General features: G+C 43.4%; 1 protein-coding gene across 2 annotated transcripts in view; it reads left to right on the plus strand.

Annotated features, from left to right (window-relative positions):
• The first annotated feature begins 3,446 nt into the window (after positions 1 to 3,446).
• The window catches only part of NINJ1 (ninjurin 1), a 44,299-nt gene continuing 28,944 nt past the window's right edge, over positions 3,447 to 18,801 (plus strand). Inside the window, exon 1 of one of the 2 annotated variants that reach the window (XM_056804816.1) lies at positions 3,447 to 3,973. In XM_056804816.1, the coding sequence (XP_056660794.1) occupies positions 3,462 to 3,941 (480 nt within the window). In that variant the 5' untranslated portion in view covers positions 3,447 to 3,461 and the 3' untranslated portion in view covers positions 3,942 to 3,973. The remainder of the gene's footprint in view (positions 3,974 to 18,801) is intronic. The other variant, XM_007500373.2, reaches the window with a different exon arrangement.

Below are 18,801 nucleotides of genomic sequence, written 5' to 3' on the forward strand. Positions count from 1 at the left end.
TAGTCATGAGGTTCAATGGAATTTAAGGGCAAAACTCCAGTCCCCAAGAGTCACCTCCATATCTTTGCTCATGATGCTTCCCTGACTGAAAGGAAAAACCTTTCCATCAGTATAAATCCTATCCGTTTTTCAAGACTTAGCACAAGTCCTATCTCTTCTAAGAAGTCTTCCCTTATCCTCCCAGCTCATTTCTTTCCTTACTTTGATTTTTTCCCAGGACTCATTGCCTATTCCATTGCTTTGGCACTCTGACAGTCACCAATTTATGAGTGGGTTGTGTTCCCCCAATTCTTCTTCTTCTGTTATTGTTTTTTAATTTGGAAATCGGGACACATTTCTCCATAAAAAACAATGCTCAATCTAGTCCAGGAAAGCCTCCATACTTCATTTATAAAACAGCTTAAATATTTCACGTTCCTGTGATTTCATTGGTTGGGTATCCCTACCACTGAAAATAGATATAATTGGTGATTCTACGCCTTCCTAGTCAAGCTTTGTGAGTTGTAACCCAAAAAGATCAGCAGCCTGCAGCTGCTGTTTGGATGAATCAGTTGAATCTCTCTGAGCTCAGCTAATCTGGCCCTAGGATGAAAGACAGTCTGTCATCTGCCACCCATATTCAAAACCTTTCCAGATGGTAGGGCCTGCCAAGGTTTGAGTTTCACTGGCTGAGCCTCCAAAGTCCTGAGTTATGCCCATTGAAAATGACACACTGAAGATGGGGCTCTTGTGGAAGACAGGCCAATCTGAGAAGGCAATGTGGTATAATGGATAGAGCACTCGAGTTAGAGTCAGGAAAGTCATAGTTTGAAGTCATAGATTTCAAGCTGGAAGAAAGTTCAGGGAATTTAACCCTCTCATTTTATAGAAGAGCAGACCAAAGTGCAGAGATATTAAATAATTTGGCCAGCATCTCATAGCTAGGAAAATTTTGAATCAGGATTTGAACCCAGGTTCTTCCTGACACCACAAGTATTGTCTGCCTCATAATTTGGGGTTCAAAACCTGATTTAGACACTTACTACCAGTGTGACTCTGGGCAAGTCCTTTAACCTCTCTTGGGCCTCAGTTTGGGCCACATCTTGGGCCACATCTGTGAAATGAGATTATTGGACCTTATGGCCAACTCTAAATTTGGATTCTATTAACTATTAGTCCTAGAACTGAGTAATACTTAGTTTTGGGTCTTGAGATCAGGCATCATGTGGATCAGGAGGAAAGATTTCCCCCCATTTCCTGATTACAGTGTTCACCCTGGGCAGAATTTTGAAATAAGCTGTTTACCTTTAACCACTTTCCTGTCAGAATATAACTGTGTCAGTGGTTAAGACTGGGACTTATTTTTATTTATTTATTTTTTAATGGTGCCTTTGGGCTCAAAGAGCTCTCTAATGGCTTCAAGCTGCCAAGCAAAGAGAAGAGAAAAAAAATGCGGGCATAGTCCATGCTGGTCAAAAGCAGAATTTGGGGGCAGAGGGAATCTCTTAGCTGGACATTCCCATCCTGCCTGGGTTACTGCTCAGGCCAGCTTCCCATCACTTCTTCCCATCCTCCATTTCCTGACCCACAGAATCTTTCAAAGTTTTGTGGTTTTTACAAGGGCTCCTGCTTGTGTGGGAGGTGGGCAGGGCAAGGGTGGAGTAATGTCTTATATTTGATTGTGGCATTTTTATGTTTATTTGTTTGGAAAAGTTTATATTGCCTTTGCATCCCAGAGTCACGGAACTTCAGAGCTGGATGAGATAGGAGACTTTGGATGGTTATTTATCCTTGTATGCTGAGGGCATGCCTCTCCATCTCTGGCACTAAGAGGGTACCAGCCCCACGCTAGGCACTCAGTCAGCTCTTGGGGATTGACAGATTGTTTCTCAAACACAGCTCACCCTGATCCTCCTGTACTAGGAATCTAGATGTTAAGCTATTGGCCACCCGGACCAAAGAGGAAGAGAAGAAGAAGCACTCTCTAAATAAAGGGCTGAGGGACATTTTTTGTGGTTTGTAGGGTCTCTAGTGACTCGGAAAGATAATCTGGTTTGGAGTTCTATTTCTATCATTTAACAGCTGATTTGGGTCTCCTCATCTATAAAATAAAGGATTTTTGCCTAGAGAATCTTTAAGGTCCCTTCTTGCTGTAAACAGTTCTATGATATTATGGATCAATATAGTAAAGGAGAAAGAATAACAGAAGTAGAATACTTACCTTCTCTCCAACTTACTTCCTTTGTGACTTAATCTCTCCAGATCTGTTTCTTCATCTATAAAATGAAGGGGTTAAACTAATTGACTTCTTTTTAATTTCTTATATTTACAATTAATCGTTTGCTTTCTTCTTTTCCTCTCACTTCTCCCTTCTGGAAAAAAAAAACAACAAAATTTTATAGAAAATATGCAGTCAAGCAAAACAAATTCTCACAGTGGCCTTGTTCAAAAATAAATGTCTCATTCTGCATTTTGGACAAGATCTCCTGAAGCTCTAGGTTCAAGAGCCTGTGAGGAAGGGCATGGAGGTGGCTCAGTGGATAGAGTCTCATGTCTGGAGATGGGAAATTGTGGGTTCAAATTTGGCCTCAGACACTTCCCATCTTGTGGTCCTGGGAAAGTCACTTACCCCCAATTGCTTAGCTCTAACTGCTCTTTTGCCTTGGAACCATCTATTGCCATGGAAGGAACCCAAATACAAATGGAAATATATCATTCTTCAATTTATCTCCTCCATAATTTTTTCTCATTTTCTCAATATACAAGATAATGTCTAGTTTCACAATATAACTAATAGTGGGAAATATTTTTATATGAAAATATATGTATAACCTATATAGTATTACCAGCCTTGTTGGGAAATTAGAAAGGTGTGAGGGAGGGGAAAAAATAGAATGAGACATAGATTTTTGGGCATAACTAATATGAGAATGTTTCTCTTGGATAAGCATATTTATGTCATATATTTGTTATAGATATGGTATATATAACAAATCATATGCATTTAAAAATATATATAACATAATAATATATTATGTTATATATATTTTATGTTATAATATATAATAATATATATAATTATGTTACATATATATTAAATGGTAACAACAAAAAAAGATCCTAGGAGGGCTCAGCAAGTTGAGAATGTCTAGAAAGTTTAGAATCAAGGTACTACACCAGGGGATCTCCTAGGCTCTTTGGGAGGGTAACACGCCACGACTAATATGGCCCCCAGGGAGCTCCTTTCGCTCCTGATTCTGCAGTCCTGCTGCCTCGTCACGCCAAAGGCTCGAGTCGGCCTGGCCCCATTTTGCCTCTAACTGGAATCTAGGCACAGCCTATTCAGCTGTCAGAGCCCGTCCGTTAAATGGGGAGGGGGTGGGATCAGTTCGTTATCTGGAGCTTCTTCCAAGAATCTGCACTCCCGCGCTCCTCTGAGGTGCTAACAGGTGGCCCCCCTGGGCAGGGAGAGATGCACTCAGATGGTGTGTTCCCCGCCCCATCAGCCCTTCGCCCAGCGCAGTCCCTCTTCCTGCTCTTTCCTCCCTCTTCATTCACAACCCTACCTAGCTCCGCCCATAAGTTTTTTTCCCTCCCAACAAAATTACAGAACCGTGTATTTACATTTTATTTTCCCCGCCCCCGGAGAAGGAGGTAGCGGGGTTGGGGCTGCGTCAATCTCCTCCTCCTTTGCCGGCGAGCGGAGCGGGAGAAGGAGGGAGTACAAGCAGGCCGGGGGGAAGAGAAATCCAAGCCGGGGCTGGTCCTGCAGCCTCGCGGAGCCGCAGAGAACCCAGAGGGCGCGGGAAAGGGCCCCAAGCTGGACGGGAGCGCAGCCCAACCCGGCGGCCCGGCTGCGGCCACCAGTCCTGCGGAGCGTGCTCTGCTCCCCGACGGCGACGGGGAAGGAGGCGGCGGCATGGATTCAGGCCCGGAGGAGTACGAGCTCAACGGGGATGTAGGGCCCGGATCCCCAGCCTCATCTGGGGGCAGGGTAAGTAGGTGGCCCTTGGGCCGTTCTGAGACTGGAAGAGGGACCAGCGCGGCGGGCTCTCCCGGGGACCTGCCAGGGGAAATGGGAGGGTTCTGCACCGAGGGCTCCCCTGGAGTCTGGCCAGGAGAAATGTGAAATGACTACGCAGAGTGTTCCCCGGGGGTCTGGCCAGAGGAAATGGGAGGGAGCAGTGCAGAGGGCTCCCCGAGAGTCTGGCCAGGGGGAAAGGGAAAGGACAACGCAGAGGGCTTCGAGGGTAGGGGGTGACTCGTCCTAGGAAATGGGAAGTGGCAGAGCAGAGGTCTCCTGGGGGGCGGGTCTCGCCAGGGGAAAAGGGAGGGGACAGCGCGCTCCCCCAGGGGTCATGTCAGGGGAATTGGAAAGGACCACGCAGAGGGTTTCCCGGGGGTCTGGCCCGAAGAAATGGGAGGGGGACAGCTCAGCAGGCTTAATGTGGGAAGGACCAAGGTCTTGGTGGCCCCGTAGTTCCCCAAGATTTGACAAGTGCGCAGGTGGTTCTTAGAGCTAGGGCAGGAGATTGGGGGGGCGGCACAGGTGGTTGCTAGAGTCAGGGCAGGCGATTGGGGGGGGGCAGGGATAGCAGCGCAGCGGATTTCTGGAGCCAGGGTAGAAGATTGGGGGGCGGCACAGGTAGTTCCTGGAGCCAGAGCAGGCTATTGGGGTGCAGCGCAGATGATTTCTGGAGTCAGGCCCAGAGAATGGAGGTGGGGGCAGCGTGGCTTATTTTTGGATCCAGGGCAGGAGATTGGGATTGAGGGTTGCTGCACAGGTGGCTCCTGGAGCCAGAGCAAGAGATTGGGGGCAGCGTAGCAGATTTCTGGAGTCAAAATAGGAGATTGGAGGAGGGGACAAAGCAGCTGGTTTCTAGACCCTGGGCAGGAGATCGGGGTGGGGGGGTTCTGCACAGGTGGTTCTTGAAACCTAGGCAGGCTGTGTGTGCGGGTGCCTGCCTGTGTGCTACGCAGTTGATTTCTGGAGCCAAGGTAAGGAGATTGAGGGGTGCAGCACAGGTGGTTCCTGGAGCCAGGGCAGAAGATGGGGGGCAGTGCAGCTGGTTTCTGGGACCAGGGCAGGAGATTGGGGGCTGGCTCCCAGGTTTGGCATCTGTGGGATGCAGGCCAGCACCCTTTAGCTAAGCTCTCTTAGGTTAGAATCTCCTTCCCTAAAGCCACATCCCGGGTTGCCATGCAACCCTGTGATGATGGTGGTGATGGTGATCTTGGTGAGGAGAGGGGCTGCGCCATAGACTGCCGCTAAATAACTCCCCAACAGCTTTTGCAAACCTTTCACAAACACTTGTCTAGTTATTTTTCTGGGTCCCGGTTAGTACCCTCTCTCCCATCTCCCACCCCTCCTCTTGTGCAGTGCTTGAATTTCTTCTCCACATCTCACTTACCCACCAGCACTGGCCTCGGGGACTTGTGCCAAAAAAGTTTTACAGTAAAGAGTTGAGACAGTTGGATGAAAAAAGAGAGAAGAGATGCTTGCTGGGGTTTGGAGAATGCAGCATTGGATTTGGAAATCAGAGCATCTGGGTGCCATTATTTGCCCAGCTACTGATTACACCTGTGGCCTTCAAACTCTATTTATGGGGGCTTGAGTTTCCTCAATTTTAAAAGGAAGGGTTTGGATCCTGGCAAGCTGATATTCAATGAGTCAGCCCTAGGTTTGTGACCCTTTAAAGGGATGTCTTCAGGCTCTCTAAGCATTCCCCAGTGTTTTCCCAAATATAATTATGGTAAATTTATTAAATTAACAAATAACCATGGCAAGGATTTTCCCCCTTTTTAACCCCCAGGATGTGGGAGAGAAAGAGGGGGGGGAAGAAATGATTGCTAACTTTAAAAGTAAAATTTATTTTTGAAATGATTTAAAAATAACTATGCCACAAAATTCTTTTCAAAGAAAAGTAAAGCAGGAAATCAAAGGGGATCAGGTACCAGGCCTCTGCAGAGGCTGGGGATAACTCCCTGAAAAGATATTGCCCCAAATTAGTGATTTTTTGGGGGGGTTCCATATTTTTTGAAGTTTTTGACACTCTCCCTGACCTTTTTGCCCCTGGACGCTCTCTTCTTTCCTCTACCTACCTAAAGAAGAGCTAAACTAGATTTCTTCTGTAACCAACATATCAGTGCAGCCTGGAGATTTACTTTGTTAAAGGTGAAACTGAACAAGTTACGTATTGGACTTTTTTACAGGAAATGTATGAGAAGATAGTGAACAAATTTAAATTGCTTGGATGTTGTGTGGCTCACACAAGGTGCCAACAATAACAAGACCTAGAAAGATGCTGGCTCCAGACAATTTACATTCTTTAGTCCAGATTAATTTGTCTTAGGGACAATGTAATAGAAAGAGTGTAGGACCTAAAGTCAGCAGTGACCTGGGTTCCAATGCTTCACTTACCACTTATTGGTTGTGTGACCCTAGTTAGATCCTTTCAGCTTCAGCTTCATCAGCTCTGCAGTGGTTGTTCAGTCATGTCCTATGCGAAGATACTGGAGTGATGTGCCCTTTCCCAGCTATTGGACAGAGGAGGAAACTGAGGCAAAAAGTGTCAGAGGCCAGATTTGAATTCAGGAAGAGAAATCTTGTGCACAAAATACTTTCCTTAAAACCTGCCTGGGAGGTGGGTAATGTATATAGTTAATGACTTCCAGAGGGAACCATTGAGGGATGGGTTCTAAAGGTCAGAGAGTGGAGAGGGCAGGAGGGAAGAACAGTGAGCAAAGAGACATAATGGTAGGGAGAAAGGAGCAGGCACTGGATTTTGAGTTGGAAGACCTGAGTTCAAGTTCCTGAATACTGAATAAGTATTCAGTAAATTAAATGACTTCTAAGGTCTCTTCTAGCCTCAGGGATTTGTAATTCCAAGTAATCTCATTGCCACATAATAGCTGAATGATCTCATTGAAGACTTGGACTCCCAGCTTTTTCCTCTAAAATTAGGATCAATTAATGCAAAAGCCTTTGAATTACAAAGAAAGGTAAAAACCAACCCTTGCCTTCTAGAAGTAATCTCTGAGGGGAAGGCTCTAGCATCTGGGAGACCTGGGAAGACGTCTCGAAGAAGGGCAACTGACTGGCATTATTAGGCACCAACTGTATAACAACAGAGCAGCTGGGTGATCTAGTAGGTAGAGTCCCAGAAAACTCATCTTCCTGAGTTCAAATCCAGCCTCAGAGTCTTTTAGCTGTATGATTCTGGGCAACCCTATTTGTCTCAGTTTCCTCATTAGTAAAATAAGCTGGAGAAGGAAATGGCAAACTACTCCAGTATTTTACCAAAATCCCAAATGAGATCATGAAGAGTTGGGCATACCTGAAATAACTGAACAACAAACTTTGGGGGCAGCTGGGTAGCTCAGTGGACTGAGAGCCAGTCTTAGAGATGGGAGGTCCACTTCCTAGCTGTGTGACCCTGGGCAAGTCACCCAATACCCATTGCTTAGCCCTTACTATTCTTCTGCCTTAGAACCAATACACAGGATTGATTCTGAGACACAGGATTGATTCTGAGACCTAAGGTAAGGGTTTATAAACAGCCCTGGGGAGACAAAAAAAAAAGCAACAAATCAACAAAGAACTCCAACCCTTAAACCAAAAAACAGCTCCTGCTCTCAAGTAGTTAAACATCTAATGGGGTAGAAGGATTTGAGCTGAGTCTTGCAAAAACCAGGGAAAAAGTCAGGGATGAAAGGGAAACATTCCAGGCATGGAGCCCAGCCAATTCAAAGACACAGACATTGGCAATGGAGTGTCATGGGCAAGGAGCATGAAGTCAGCCACTGTAGCTGGATCTTAGGGTAAATGGGAAGGAGGAAAAGTGTAAGAAACCTGGAAACGGGGAAAGGACCAGGTTATGGAGTTTTATCTATTTAGTACAATTTTTGTGGGGTTCAAATGAGATGACCTCAATGGGAAAGCTTTGAATGAAAACAAAAAAAAATGCAAAAGTTCCTATACCCTACTCTAGACTCCAATTTGCATTACTTTAAGGCTGTAGAGATATTTTCTTCTGTGCAGAAAAAGTTTTCCATTGAGGCAGGTGGCCATCCTTTGTCTTCCCAGGGAAGGAATGGCTTTCTGTCAGGTTAGTGTGTGCCTTCTAATAACAGGGTGTAATTCCCACTTTTCTGTTAGATTTAAATAATACAATTTCAGACTTGGTCTCTAGTCTAACCACATGGGGACACCCCCCCCCCCCCTTCCCTGGAAAATGAAGCCTAACAAGAGGGAATGTCTTGTAGTAAGTAATTGAGTTGGGACAGGAATTCAGGTCTTTTAACTGCTACATCATCAAGCCCATATCCAGCAATTGTTACCATAAAAAATATAAACAGAATGGAGGAAGAATTGCTGTAGGCTTGCACACATTGCTTACTAATCTTTTGATTTTTTTATTCCTTCTTCCCTTTTCTCCATCCCTCCCTTCTTGACTCCTCAGCCAGAAGCAAAGTCAAAGGCTGCATCCCTTGGCTGGAGTTTAGACAGTGTCTAGGCTGCATAGACTAGACCCTGGGCTCTTCCTTGGGAGTTTCATCAGATTTACGTGGTCAGAGGGTCAGCTTGTGTCCCTATGAGATCTTGGTTCTAGAAGGCTTTTGGTAATCCCTTATATCTTTTTTTCCCTCTTAAAATCTTTACTTTTTTTTTCTTCTTAAAACTTTTACCTTCCTGTCAGTTCTAAGACAGAAGAACTGCAAGGGTTAGATAATTGGGGTGAAGTGACTTGCCCAGAGCCACTCAGGAAGTATCTGAGGTCAGATTGGAACCCAGATGCTCTCAACTCCAGACCTGGTGCTACTTAGCTGCCCCTAATCTCTTTTATCCAAGACTGTGTGGCTCTGGGGTTAGGGATGAAGTCAGTCAAAGGATCAATCTATGATGGGGATATGATTGGGGATGTAGACTCTAAATGATCACCCAAGTGATCAATAATCACATATCAATAATATGGAAATAGGTCTTGATCAATGACACATGTAAAACCCAGTGGAATTGCTCATTGGCTACTGGGGGGAGAAGAGGAGGGAAAGAACATGAATCATGTAACCATGGAAAAATATTCTAAATGAATTAATTAAATAAATTTTTCCAAAAAAAAAAAAGATCAGCTTAAACCTGGTGATAAGACAGTGACAGCAACCCAGAGGAGCCTTTCAGAAAAGACTAACTGACTCATTCTCATGGAGATAAACACCTTCAGTGGATCTCTCAACAGTCTTTGCTAAGGGAAATACAGAGTTTAAAATGAAAAAAAGAGAAGTGTCTACCTTCAAGTATCTTCCTTGGAGAAAATAGTAAATACAAAATAATTTACAATTGTAGAATTCTATAGAGCTGAAAAGGGATTCACTTATCAATATAGACTCATAGCATGCAGACCCACTTTAGACTTTAAAGAATAACAAAATCCTCTCCTGGGGTTCTTGGGGTACCCAGATGGTACAGTGGATTGTTCCCGAGTTCAAATCTGGCCTCAGATACTAGCTGTGCAACCCTGGACAAGTCACTTAACCTCATTTGCCTCATTTTTCTGGAGAAGGAAATGGCAAACCAATTTAGTATCTTTGCAAAGAAAACCCCAAATGAGGTCATAAGGAGTCAGACATGACTGAAATGACTCACCAACAACATCATTCAGGGTTATAGATTTGAGAGTGCCCACGAACTTGAAAGGGAACAAAACCTACATCTCTTTTCTCTGACTTGGGTTTCTTTTGTAATCCTGTGTATTTTAGTTTAGACATTTAAATACATTATTCTGAGAGTGAGTTCATAGGCTTCACCAGACTGTCAAAGGGAGTTTATGACACAGTCCAACTTAAGAACCTCTGCTTTAGGCTGACATTCTAGGGCTACAGATCTAGTATAACTTTGGTTTTTGTGCAGGATTTGATTTAAGTACTTTGAGGTTTGTTTTCACATGACTATAAGATGCCACATTTTTTGTTTGTTTGTTTCTTATGACTCTAAGCTATTTCTAGACTATAAGCCCAGCATTCTAAATGACAGTGATGTCTGTTGCCAAGTTTCTAAAAGTTTATGCAGAGTATCCACTTTGGAAAAAGTAAAAAAGCTTAATTATTTTTGGGGGGTCAACAATGCTTGGTGACTGGGAAAGGAGGGGTGAGGAATTAGAATCTGCCGAAAGGCACCTCTTTCTTAGCTGTGCATCTTTCCCTCTCTAAAAACCTTTTGATTCTGCAGTCTGGTTAAATTCGTGTTCTTGGGAAATGTGGTTTCTTGGAGTTGCAGGAATAGTTGTGACTGAATGACCCTCATGAAAATTAGGGATGAGGTCCCTCAAATTATCTTGGTCCCTCAGTATGGCTGGGACAGATCAGTAGTCAGACTAAATATTTATTAGAACAAAACATCAAAACTAAAAGTGAAAAAAAAAAAGAACCAAACCTACTCACAACAAAAAACTACTCAAATACCACTATCTGGCCTGTGTACAAACATGTTTCTCAGAGCACTCTCTGAATCATTATTGTATTGGAACATTGCAATGTACACTGTAGAAGGTAGTCTAGTGTCTTGTCTTTGCCCAGACCTGTACCAGGTGTGCTTAGGTGGAGTTATATAGTAAATAGAAGATTCAGAAAGGCGAGACATCAGTGTAGGAAATGCAGAAAGGCGAATCAGGGTGCTGATGGGGCTCTCAGGGTTTTTCTTTCTATTTAGATTGTTAGGTCCCACATTCAAGAGCAGTCTGTGCCATATTTCTCAGCAGGGTCTACAGTTCCCAATGCAGTGACTAGATATTCATTACTTAGGGTAATAGCTTTGCAGCCAGAAAGGACCTTTGAGATCATATAGTTCAAGCACCAGATTTTATTATTTTTTGAGACTTTAAGGTGTTTTGTCCTGCAGAATCAATTGGGGGGAAAAAAGATAAAAAAGCCCATAACCATATATTCTCCACAACTTTCCATCAATTGTGTGATTGCAAAGATGTGACATACTGTAGTATATTACTCATTAATGCCTGTCCCCTTTCTTTTTATTAATCTATTTATTTTAAAATAATTACTTTTTCTCCACCCTATTAGCCCTTCATTGGGGGAATGGGGAGAAAGCCCTTGTAAGTCCTACATTGTCCATGTCCAAACATGGATATAGCATTCTGCATCTTGTATTTATCCTCATTGTTCAAAGCAGTGTAGGTAGCACATTTCATTGTTGATCCACTGGGATTATGGTTTGTAATTGCATCGATCATGGTTCCTTTTTTTTTAACTCTTACTTTCCATCTGCTTTCCAGAATTCATACCTCTGTTATGAATTCAAAACAGTGCATTGATGTGCCTCTTTCCCATCCCCCAGCCCTTCCAACATTTCTCGTAATCTGTTCTCTTTGACCATCTGATACAGCCTTTTCATTTAAAGATGAGGAAACCAAAATTCAGAGGAATCAAGTGACTTGCTCCAGGTCACAAAGCTGTAAGTGGAAGAAGAGGTATTGGAACCCATCTCTTCTGGCTCCAAATCTAGTTCTCTTCCCACTGTTTCTTAGGAAGATCATTTTGGCAGCTATGTAGAAGATGGATAAAAGAGGGGGAGAACCTGGATGCAATTAAGAGACTATAATTGGAGGCAGCTAGGTAGAATAGTGAATAGAAAGTCAGGACCTGGGTTCAAATTTGACCCTGAACATGTCACTTAACCCCAATAGCCTACCCCTTACTTCTCATCTGCCTTGGAACTGATACATAGCATTGATTCTAAGACAGAAGGTCAGGGTTTAAAAAAAAAAATATATATATATATATATTTTTTTTTTAATTGCAATAATTCAGGTAAGAGTTGATAAGGACCTTAACATAGGTGATAACGAATTCAATGAAGAAGAGGGGATAGATGCAAAAGTTGGCAGAATTGTCAGAACTTGTGAGCTAATTAGATAAGGTCAGATCTATTTCAGGCAGATGAAGAGGTAGGAAGAATGTTTATTGGGGATCATGTAGAGATTCCTGGGTAGAGGTGGCTTCTGACTCTGATTGCATTGATTATGGATGCTCCCTCCAGGGATGCAGATCCCCATCTATTCATGCCTTTTCATTCTACCTAATTCTTGTCCAAACCCTTCCATAAATATTTTCCCAGGGACATCTTCCTTGTTGGGGCTTGCTTTCTTCTGTCACTCTTGATAGTTTATAGATGCAAATGGACCCTGTAAGGTGAGAGTGTGCTGGTAAATATTTAACAACTGACTCCCAAAAAAGTATGTATATATGATATACTTTTAGAGTCCAATTTTCATTATTGACATTTTCTTCATCATTTCCTTTTCTTTTTAACTTTACTTTCTGTCTTCATATCTATTCTACGACAGAAGAGTGGCAAAGGCTAGGCAATCATTGACTTGCCCAGGGTCCTATAGCTAGGAAGTATTGGAGGTCAGATTTGAACCCAGGTCTTCCCAACTCCAGACCTGGTACTCTTTTCACTGAGCCACCTAGTTGCCCTTCTTCATTACTTTCTTAAATCTAGACAACCAACAAAACAATAAATCAGCTGCTTACTGATTTCTAGGGTGTAAAATGCTCATACAGAATATTTAACAATTGGCTCTGCTAGGTGAACTGGGTTAGCTATTATTATGATTGTAACAGAGGATAGGGGAGGAGAAGGGAAGGAGAGATGGTGAAAAGGGGGGGGGGAGAGAGATTATTAACTATTCATTCGTTTCCCTTTGCTCTCTTCACATAAGTACTTTGCCTCCTTTTCCAGCCATATACTCATCTAATGGTGTCCCTTATGCCACTTCTATTGGACAATTCTTAGTTGTAATTTTTAAAATCCTTACCTTCCATCTTTCAATCTATACTAAGTGAGTTCTAAGACAGAAGAGCTGTAAGGACAAGGCAGATGGGGTTAAGAGATTTGCCCATAGCTAAGAAGTGTCCACAGATTTGAATCCAGGTCCTCTCATCTCCAGACTTGGTGCTGTATCCACTGAACCATCCAGCTGTCCCTGTTCTTGGTTGTTAATGTCCTGTAAGCTGTTCATATCTATCATGCACTTCTCTATTGCCTTTGGCAATGGAATATCACACATAGTAGATGATTAATAAATTTCTATTGACTTGAGTTCAACCAGTTATTTAAACAACAAACTCCTTCAGTCACATTTTCTTATATCAAAATTCCCAAAAGGGAGCCCCTGACTCATCTTGTTTGTTCCCTCACTCCCTTCTGTTCCATTTTATGTACAATATTATCTTCCTTTACTAGAATGTAAGCTCCTTGAGGGCAGGAACTGCATTATTCTACTTGTATCCCCAGTGCTTAACACAGTGTCTGGCACATATCTTTTTTTTTTTTAAGAGCTGTTACCTTCACCTTAAGGGTCAATTTGAGTGGCAAGGTCTAGGCAACTGGGGTTAAATGACTTGCCCAGGGTCACCCAGCTAGGAAGAGTCTGAGGCCATATTTGATCCCAGGACCTCCCAACTTCAGGTCTGACTCAGGATCCACTGTGCCTACCTAGCTGCCCCCGTTTGGCATATATTAAGTGCTTAGCAAATGCTTGTATTTAATCAAGAGGACAAGAATCAAGTTTTAGTTTTGGTTGACCCTAGGCTAGTCCTTGCATCATTTAGACTTCCTGGAAACTCACCAAGACTCATTGACATGTGATTTGCCCTTCTGCATCAGTGGAATTTCCTCTCTGAAGCCACTGTGACTTCTTGAAAAATGTTTGAACTGGATCAGTGATTCTGTTGCTGTTGGCAACTCCCAGACAGTAAAATGCTCTCTTTGAATATAGCTTCTTTCCTGCTCTGCAATGTATAGTTTTAGAGAGATGCTTAGGCTCCTGAGAGATTAAGTGACTCACCTTGGGTCTCTCAGCCTTGGTTTCAAAGGCTAAACCTGAACACAGGTCTTCAGGTCTCTGGGACTCTATCTCCACTATACTGGGCTGCCTCTCAAGTTTTTCCCATAGAAGAATATAGTATAGGACAAATTATTCTGTTTTACCCTTAGAACAGCCTTTGCAGATAGCCAGGCAGGAGGAATTATGTACGTTTAGCCATGTAGAACATCTACTGTCAACAGACATTATAATTAAGCACCTACGGTGTGCCAGGCACTGTGCTAAGCTTAAAGAGGAAAAAGCCTGGCACAGAATATAGGTCTTCTGTCTTCAATTCCGCTGCTTTCTTCTTTATCTCTTGCTGTCTATACCAGGAGAAAAGTGATATTTTAGGAAGTATAACATTGTAGTGGTATGCAAAGTAGTTTAAATGGGAGAGAGACGGGGGTGGAGAAGTTTCCATGTGTTGAAAGAAGTTCAAAAGGTTCATTTTTTCCCCTATAGTTGCAATCCTTCCCTTCTACCCTTTTTAAGCAAGTAGGGAATGAGGAAAGGAAACTGGGAGGAGGGTGGGGGCACCCAGGGTTAATCCAGTATTTGAAATACACAGATCTCTAAAAAAGTGAAATTTGCTTGGATAGACTTGGGGGTGGGGGGGTCTGGCAGCTTGGAGTCTAGGACCAATGAATTCTGGGATCTTTTCCCAATTAAAATTCAGTTTAAGTAAAATAATATTTCCTTGTCCAGACTAAGACTTTTTCCAGGCCTTAGAGTCTCAGAAGCACACTATTTGCAAACAGCCATTCTTCTCCAAACCTAAGGTTTGTTTGGTTTGGTTTGCTTTGAAAGTAGTATAGTTTTGTTTCTTGGAGTAGGATTCCTACCACTAGAGTTCCCCCCACCCCCAAATACTGTCAGTAAAAGATGGAGAATATAGGGGCAGCTAGGTGACTCAGTGGATTGAGAGCCAAACCTAGAGAGGTCCTGGGTTCAAATCTAGCCTCAGACAATTCCTAGCTGGTGTGACCCTGGGCAAGTCACTTAACCCCCATTTCCTAGCCCTAACCACGCTCTTCTGCCTTGAATTGAACACACAGTATTGAGTCTATGGCAGAAAAGAAGAGATTTCAAAAAAAAAAAGGTGGAAGCCACATAAACTCAAACACAAACTGCCTCCCTGGCATGTAGAAGCCAGCATTCATGAATTTTGGCTCCAAGACAGAGGTGGGTCTCCTACAGATGCCATTCCTGGGAAGGTTCATTGGGAAATATCTTCAAATGGCTTCATTAATAGCTAGAATAATATTTGCCCATTGAGGTAAAAACCTGGAAAGTTTTGCAGTAGGTGACAGCAGACAGAACAGACTCTTCAAGGATGAACTGGTGTCTGGCCAAGACACCTGAATTCTGGTCCCAGTTTTGTCACTGACTCATTTCTTTGGGGAGACAAAGTAGTACAGTGGGTAGTGTCCCGGATTTAGAGTCATATAGCCTTGGTTCTTAACCCCTATCTGCCACTTACTTCCTATGTGACCTTGCCAGGATGTTCCCAGAAGGCAGGGGGCGGTGGGGGTGAAGTTTGTGGCCAATATAAATAGGGGAGGGGGAGGGGGGAGAGGGAAAGAGAGGGAGGGGAGAGAGAGAGGGAGGGAGGATTAGAGGTCCATTAAGGATAGCAACAAGGATCCTAGGCAGCTTGGAGTTCACCTTAAAGGAAGGAAGGTAGTTGCTGAGTGATGGTGAATGAAGAACAAAGTGAAGTTGTTAAGGAGAACAGAGGAGATAACTTGCTATGCTCTTGGCTCTGTGTGTCTAGGGGAGAGAGCAGGAGCAGCCAGTCTTGGGACAGTGCCAAAAGATATAGTCATCTTCATGACCAAGTTGGGCTTTAGTGAGCATCCGAAGATGAAAGCGTTAACCCTTAGAGAGGACCAGTTATCTTGTTCCACTGAAAGACCAGATTGTCACAGTGTGCTCAGCAACTTTGCTTATGTCCTTTAAGAGACAAAAAAAGCACCTGTGTGGAGTTGGGAGAATCGGGGGGGGGGGGGGGGGGGGGGGGAAGGGGGTCTCTGAGATTAGAGACGTCTGTATAGCAATGAGAGATGTTTGTTGGAATGTAGACCAGGACAGAACTTTGAGAACATGGAGGACAGGCAGACAGATTTGGTGATATCTGTAGGGACCGTTCAGGGCTGGACTGAACTATTCTCCTGCAGAAATATTTACAGGTTACTTCCATAGCTGGCATCATTGTATTATCAAGTTAATCCTGCTGTTCTCCCATGGAGATCTCCAAACAAAGGCTATTTTGAAATGACAAAGCCATTAGAAACTGAGGCACTCTCTGACAAAAGGAACCCCGGGGGAGGAGACATATAACCGATTTGTAGCTAGAAGGGATGTTTGAAGCCCTCTAGTCCAAACACCCTCATTTGATAGATGAGGAAACTGGGTCATGGAACAGTAAAACAATTTGCTGTAGGTAACACAGGTAAGTAAGAGGCAGAGATGAGATTCAAACTCAAGTTGTCTGGACTCTAAATCCAGCCGTCTTTCTACTGTATCCCGCCCCATTAGGGGAATCGGAGAGAAGTCCCATTTGGGGAGTGGGGGAGTTTATACCCCTTAAACCTTGTTTCATCGAAATGATTTTTGTCTTGATCTCTGTGAATCCGAATTTATAGACTTGAGTCTGGAGGGAGGGGACAATTCTGATTTTCTTTTCTCCCCATTCTCAACACTGATCTGATCATACCACTCCTTAATTCAAGAGATATTCAAGACTGTTGGATATAAGATAAATGCACACTCCTTTGTTTGACATTTAAAACCCTTCACAATCTCCTCCAACCTATCTTTTTATGCTGATTTACATGCCACCACCCTACCTTACTTCCAAATTGACTGGATTATCTGCTGTTCCCAGGATGTCTAGGGGAGTCTTTGCATGGACCATACTTGATTCCTGAAATGCTTTTCCTTCTCTCCTGAGCTTCTTGGAATCCTTCCCTCCCTCTTAAAAATTTTTTTTTGTTTTTTATTTATTAGTTGATTTTTAAATTTAGAATATTTTCCCATGGTTCCATTATTCATGTTCTTACCCTCCCCTCTTCTCTCCCCCATCCCTGAGCAATTCCACTGCCTCCCTCCCTTTTCTATCAACTCCCATAGGAGGTATTTTCTGAGTCCCCTCCATCTCCACCCCCACCCCTAGTTGTTACCTTCATTTGTCGACAGATAAATTGTATATATTTGTTCTTATTTGTCTGCCTAATGTACCCTCCTTGAGGGTAAAAACTGTTTCTTTTTGACTTTGTATCTCTATCATCCAGCACATTATGTGACCATAGTGGGTGCTTTTAGATTGAATTAATTGAAAAAGAAGATTGCAAAGAGGAGAGGAGAAAAGTGAGGAGAGAGGAGGATATTGAGTGGAGAGTGGGTTGGAGAGGAAGGGGAAGAAAGGCAGTGGTGGTCCCTGAAGTCAAAGATGGATGTCTTCACAGCTGATCCTTCGAGCTATTCCTGGATCTCCTTGGCTCAAGACTCCAGGCTAGTCTTGGAGTGGGTGGGGATCGGAGTGAGTCTACATTGCCCCTTAGGAAGGCATGAAGGACAAAGGACCCCAGCCTCAGCAGGTCAGGATTGGTCAGGAAAACAAACTTTCCGGCCCTACCCAATTAAAAACACAATCAACCAACCAGCATTTCTTAAACCCTGACTCAGTGCCTGGTGCTACCCTAAGTCTTGGAGACTCACCAAGAAAGGCAAATGCAGCCTGCCCTCAAGGAGCTTACATTTTCTTGGAATAGAGGAGGCCACAAGAATAGAATGTGGCTCTGTTGCCCTGGTGGTCATTGCATCCAGACTGTAGCTAAAATCATGTCTGAGCCTCTTCTATCTTCTTAGATGAAAGGGAGCTGCAACTGGTTCCTCTTACTTGGTGGATAGTCTTTTTTTGCAAGCTCTCTTATTATGTCCAAAGAAGTTTGGAGCCTCCATTAGGTCAGGCATCGCTCCCTTGGTTGCCAGTTGGAAAAGCTGAAGCAGAGGTCTGGAAAAGAGAAACAGCTTTGATAAAGTGTATTTCCACCAGAGTTCCTTGGGAGGAAACCTTTCCTTTAGTTTGTTTAGAAAGTGATTCAAGGTGGAAAGTTGTATCTGGTATTGGAAAGTTTAGGACTAGTACTAAGTTTCCTTCAAAGGTTACAGAGAGGCAACTTGGCCCAGGAAAAAAGTGAGATAGGGCTTGAATAATCTTTGGGAATTTGGGGGGAAGGAGCAAAGGGTAACATGGAGAATTGAGGATTCAGGGGGACATAATAGCTGTCTTCAATTACTTGAAAGGCTGTCATGGAGCAGTTGGGTGACTGGGTGGATAGAGAACCAGGTCTGGAGACAGGAGGTTCAGACACTTCCTTGCTGTGTGACCCTGGGCTAGTCATTTAAGTCCAACTGCTTAGTCCTTTTCACTCTACTGCCTTGGAACCAATGCATAGTATTGATGCTAAGATAGAAAGTAAGGGCTTAAGAAAAAAGACTGTCAGGAGAAAAAGCAGACAGACTCATTCTGATTGGCTTTGGGGGAATGAGTGCAAGTTGCAAAGGAAAAAATTTAGGCTTAACATAAGGAAAACTTCCAAACAATTAGAACTATCCAATATGGAATGAGCCAACTTCTTGAGGTAGTGAGTTCCTCATCTCTGAAACTCATAAACAAAAACTGGTTGACCTATTTTAGAGGCATTTCATTGTAGAGAATGGGTTGGACACTAGTTGGAAGGAAATAAGCATTTATTAAGCACCTTCCATGTGTTAGATGGGACAGGTAGGTGGCTCAGTGGATCGGGTGAGGGACATGAAGTCAGGAAGACCATCTTCTGAGTTTAAATCTAGCTTTAGACACTTGCCAGTTGAATGTCCCTGGGCAGGTACCTCGATCCTGTTTGCCTCCATTTCATCATCTATAAATAAT

Source organism: Monodelphis domestica, chromosome 7, assembly GCF_027887165.1.
Source record: "Monodelphis domestica isolate mMonDom1 chromosome 7, mMonDom1.pri, whole genome shotgun sequence".
Lineage (NCBI taxonomy): Eukaryota > Metazoa > Chordata > Mammalia > Didelphimorphia > Didelphidae > Monodelphis > Monodelphis domestica.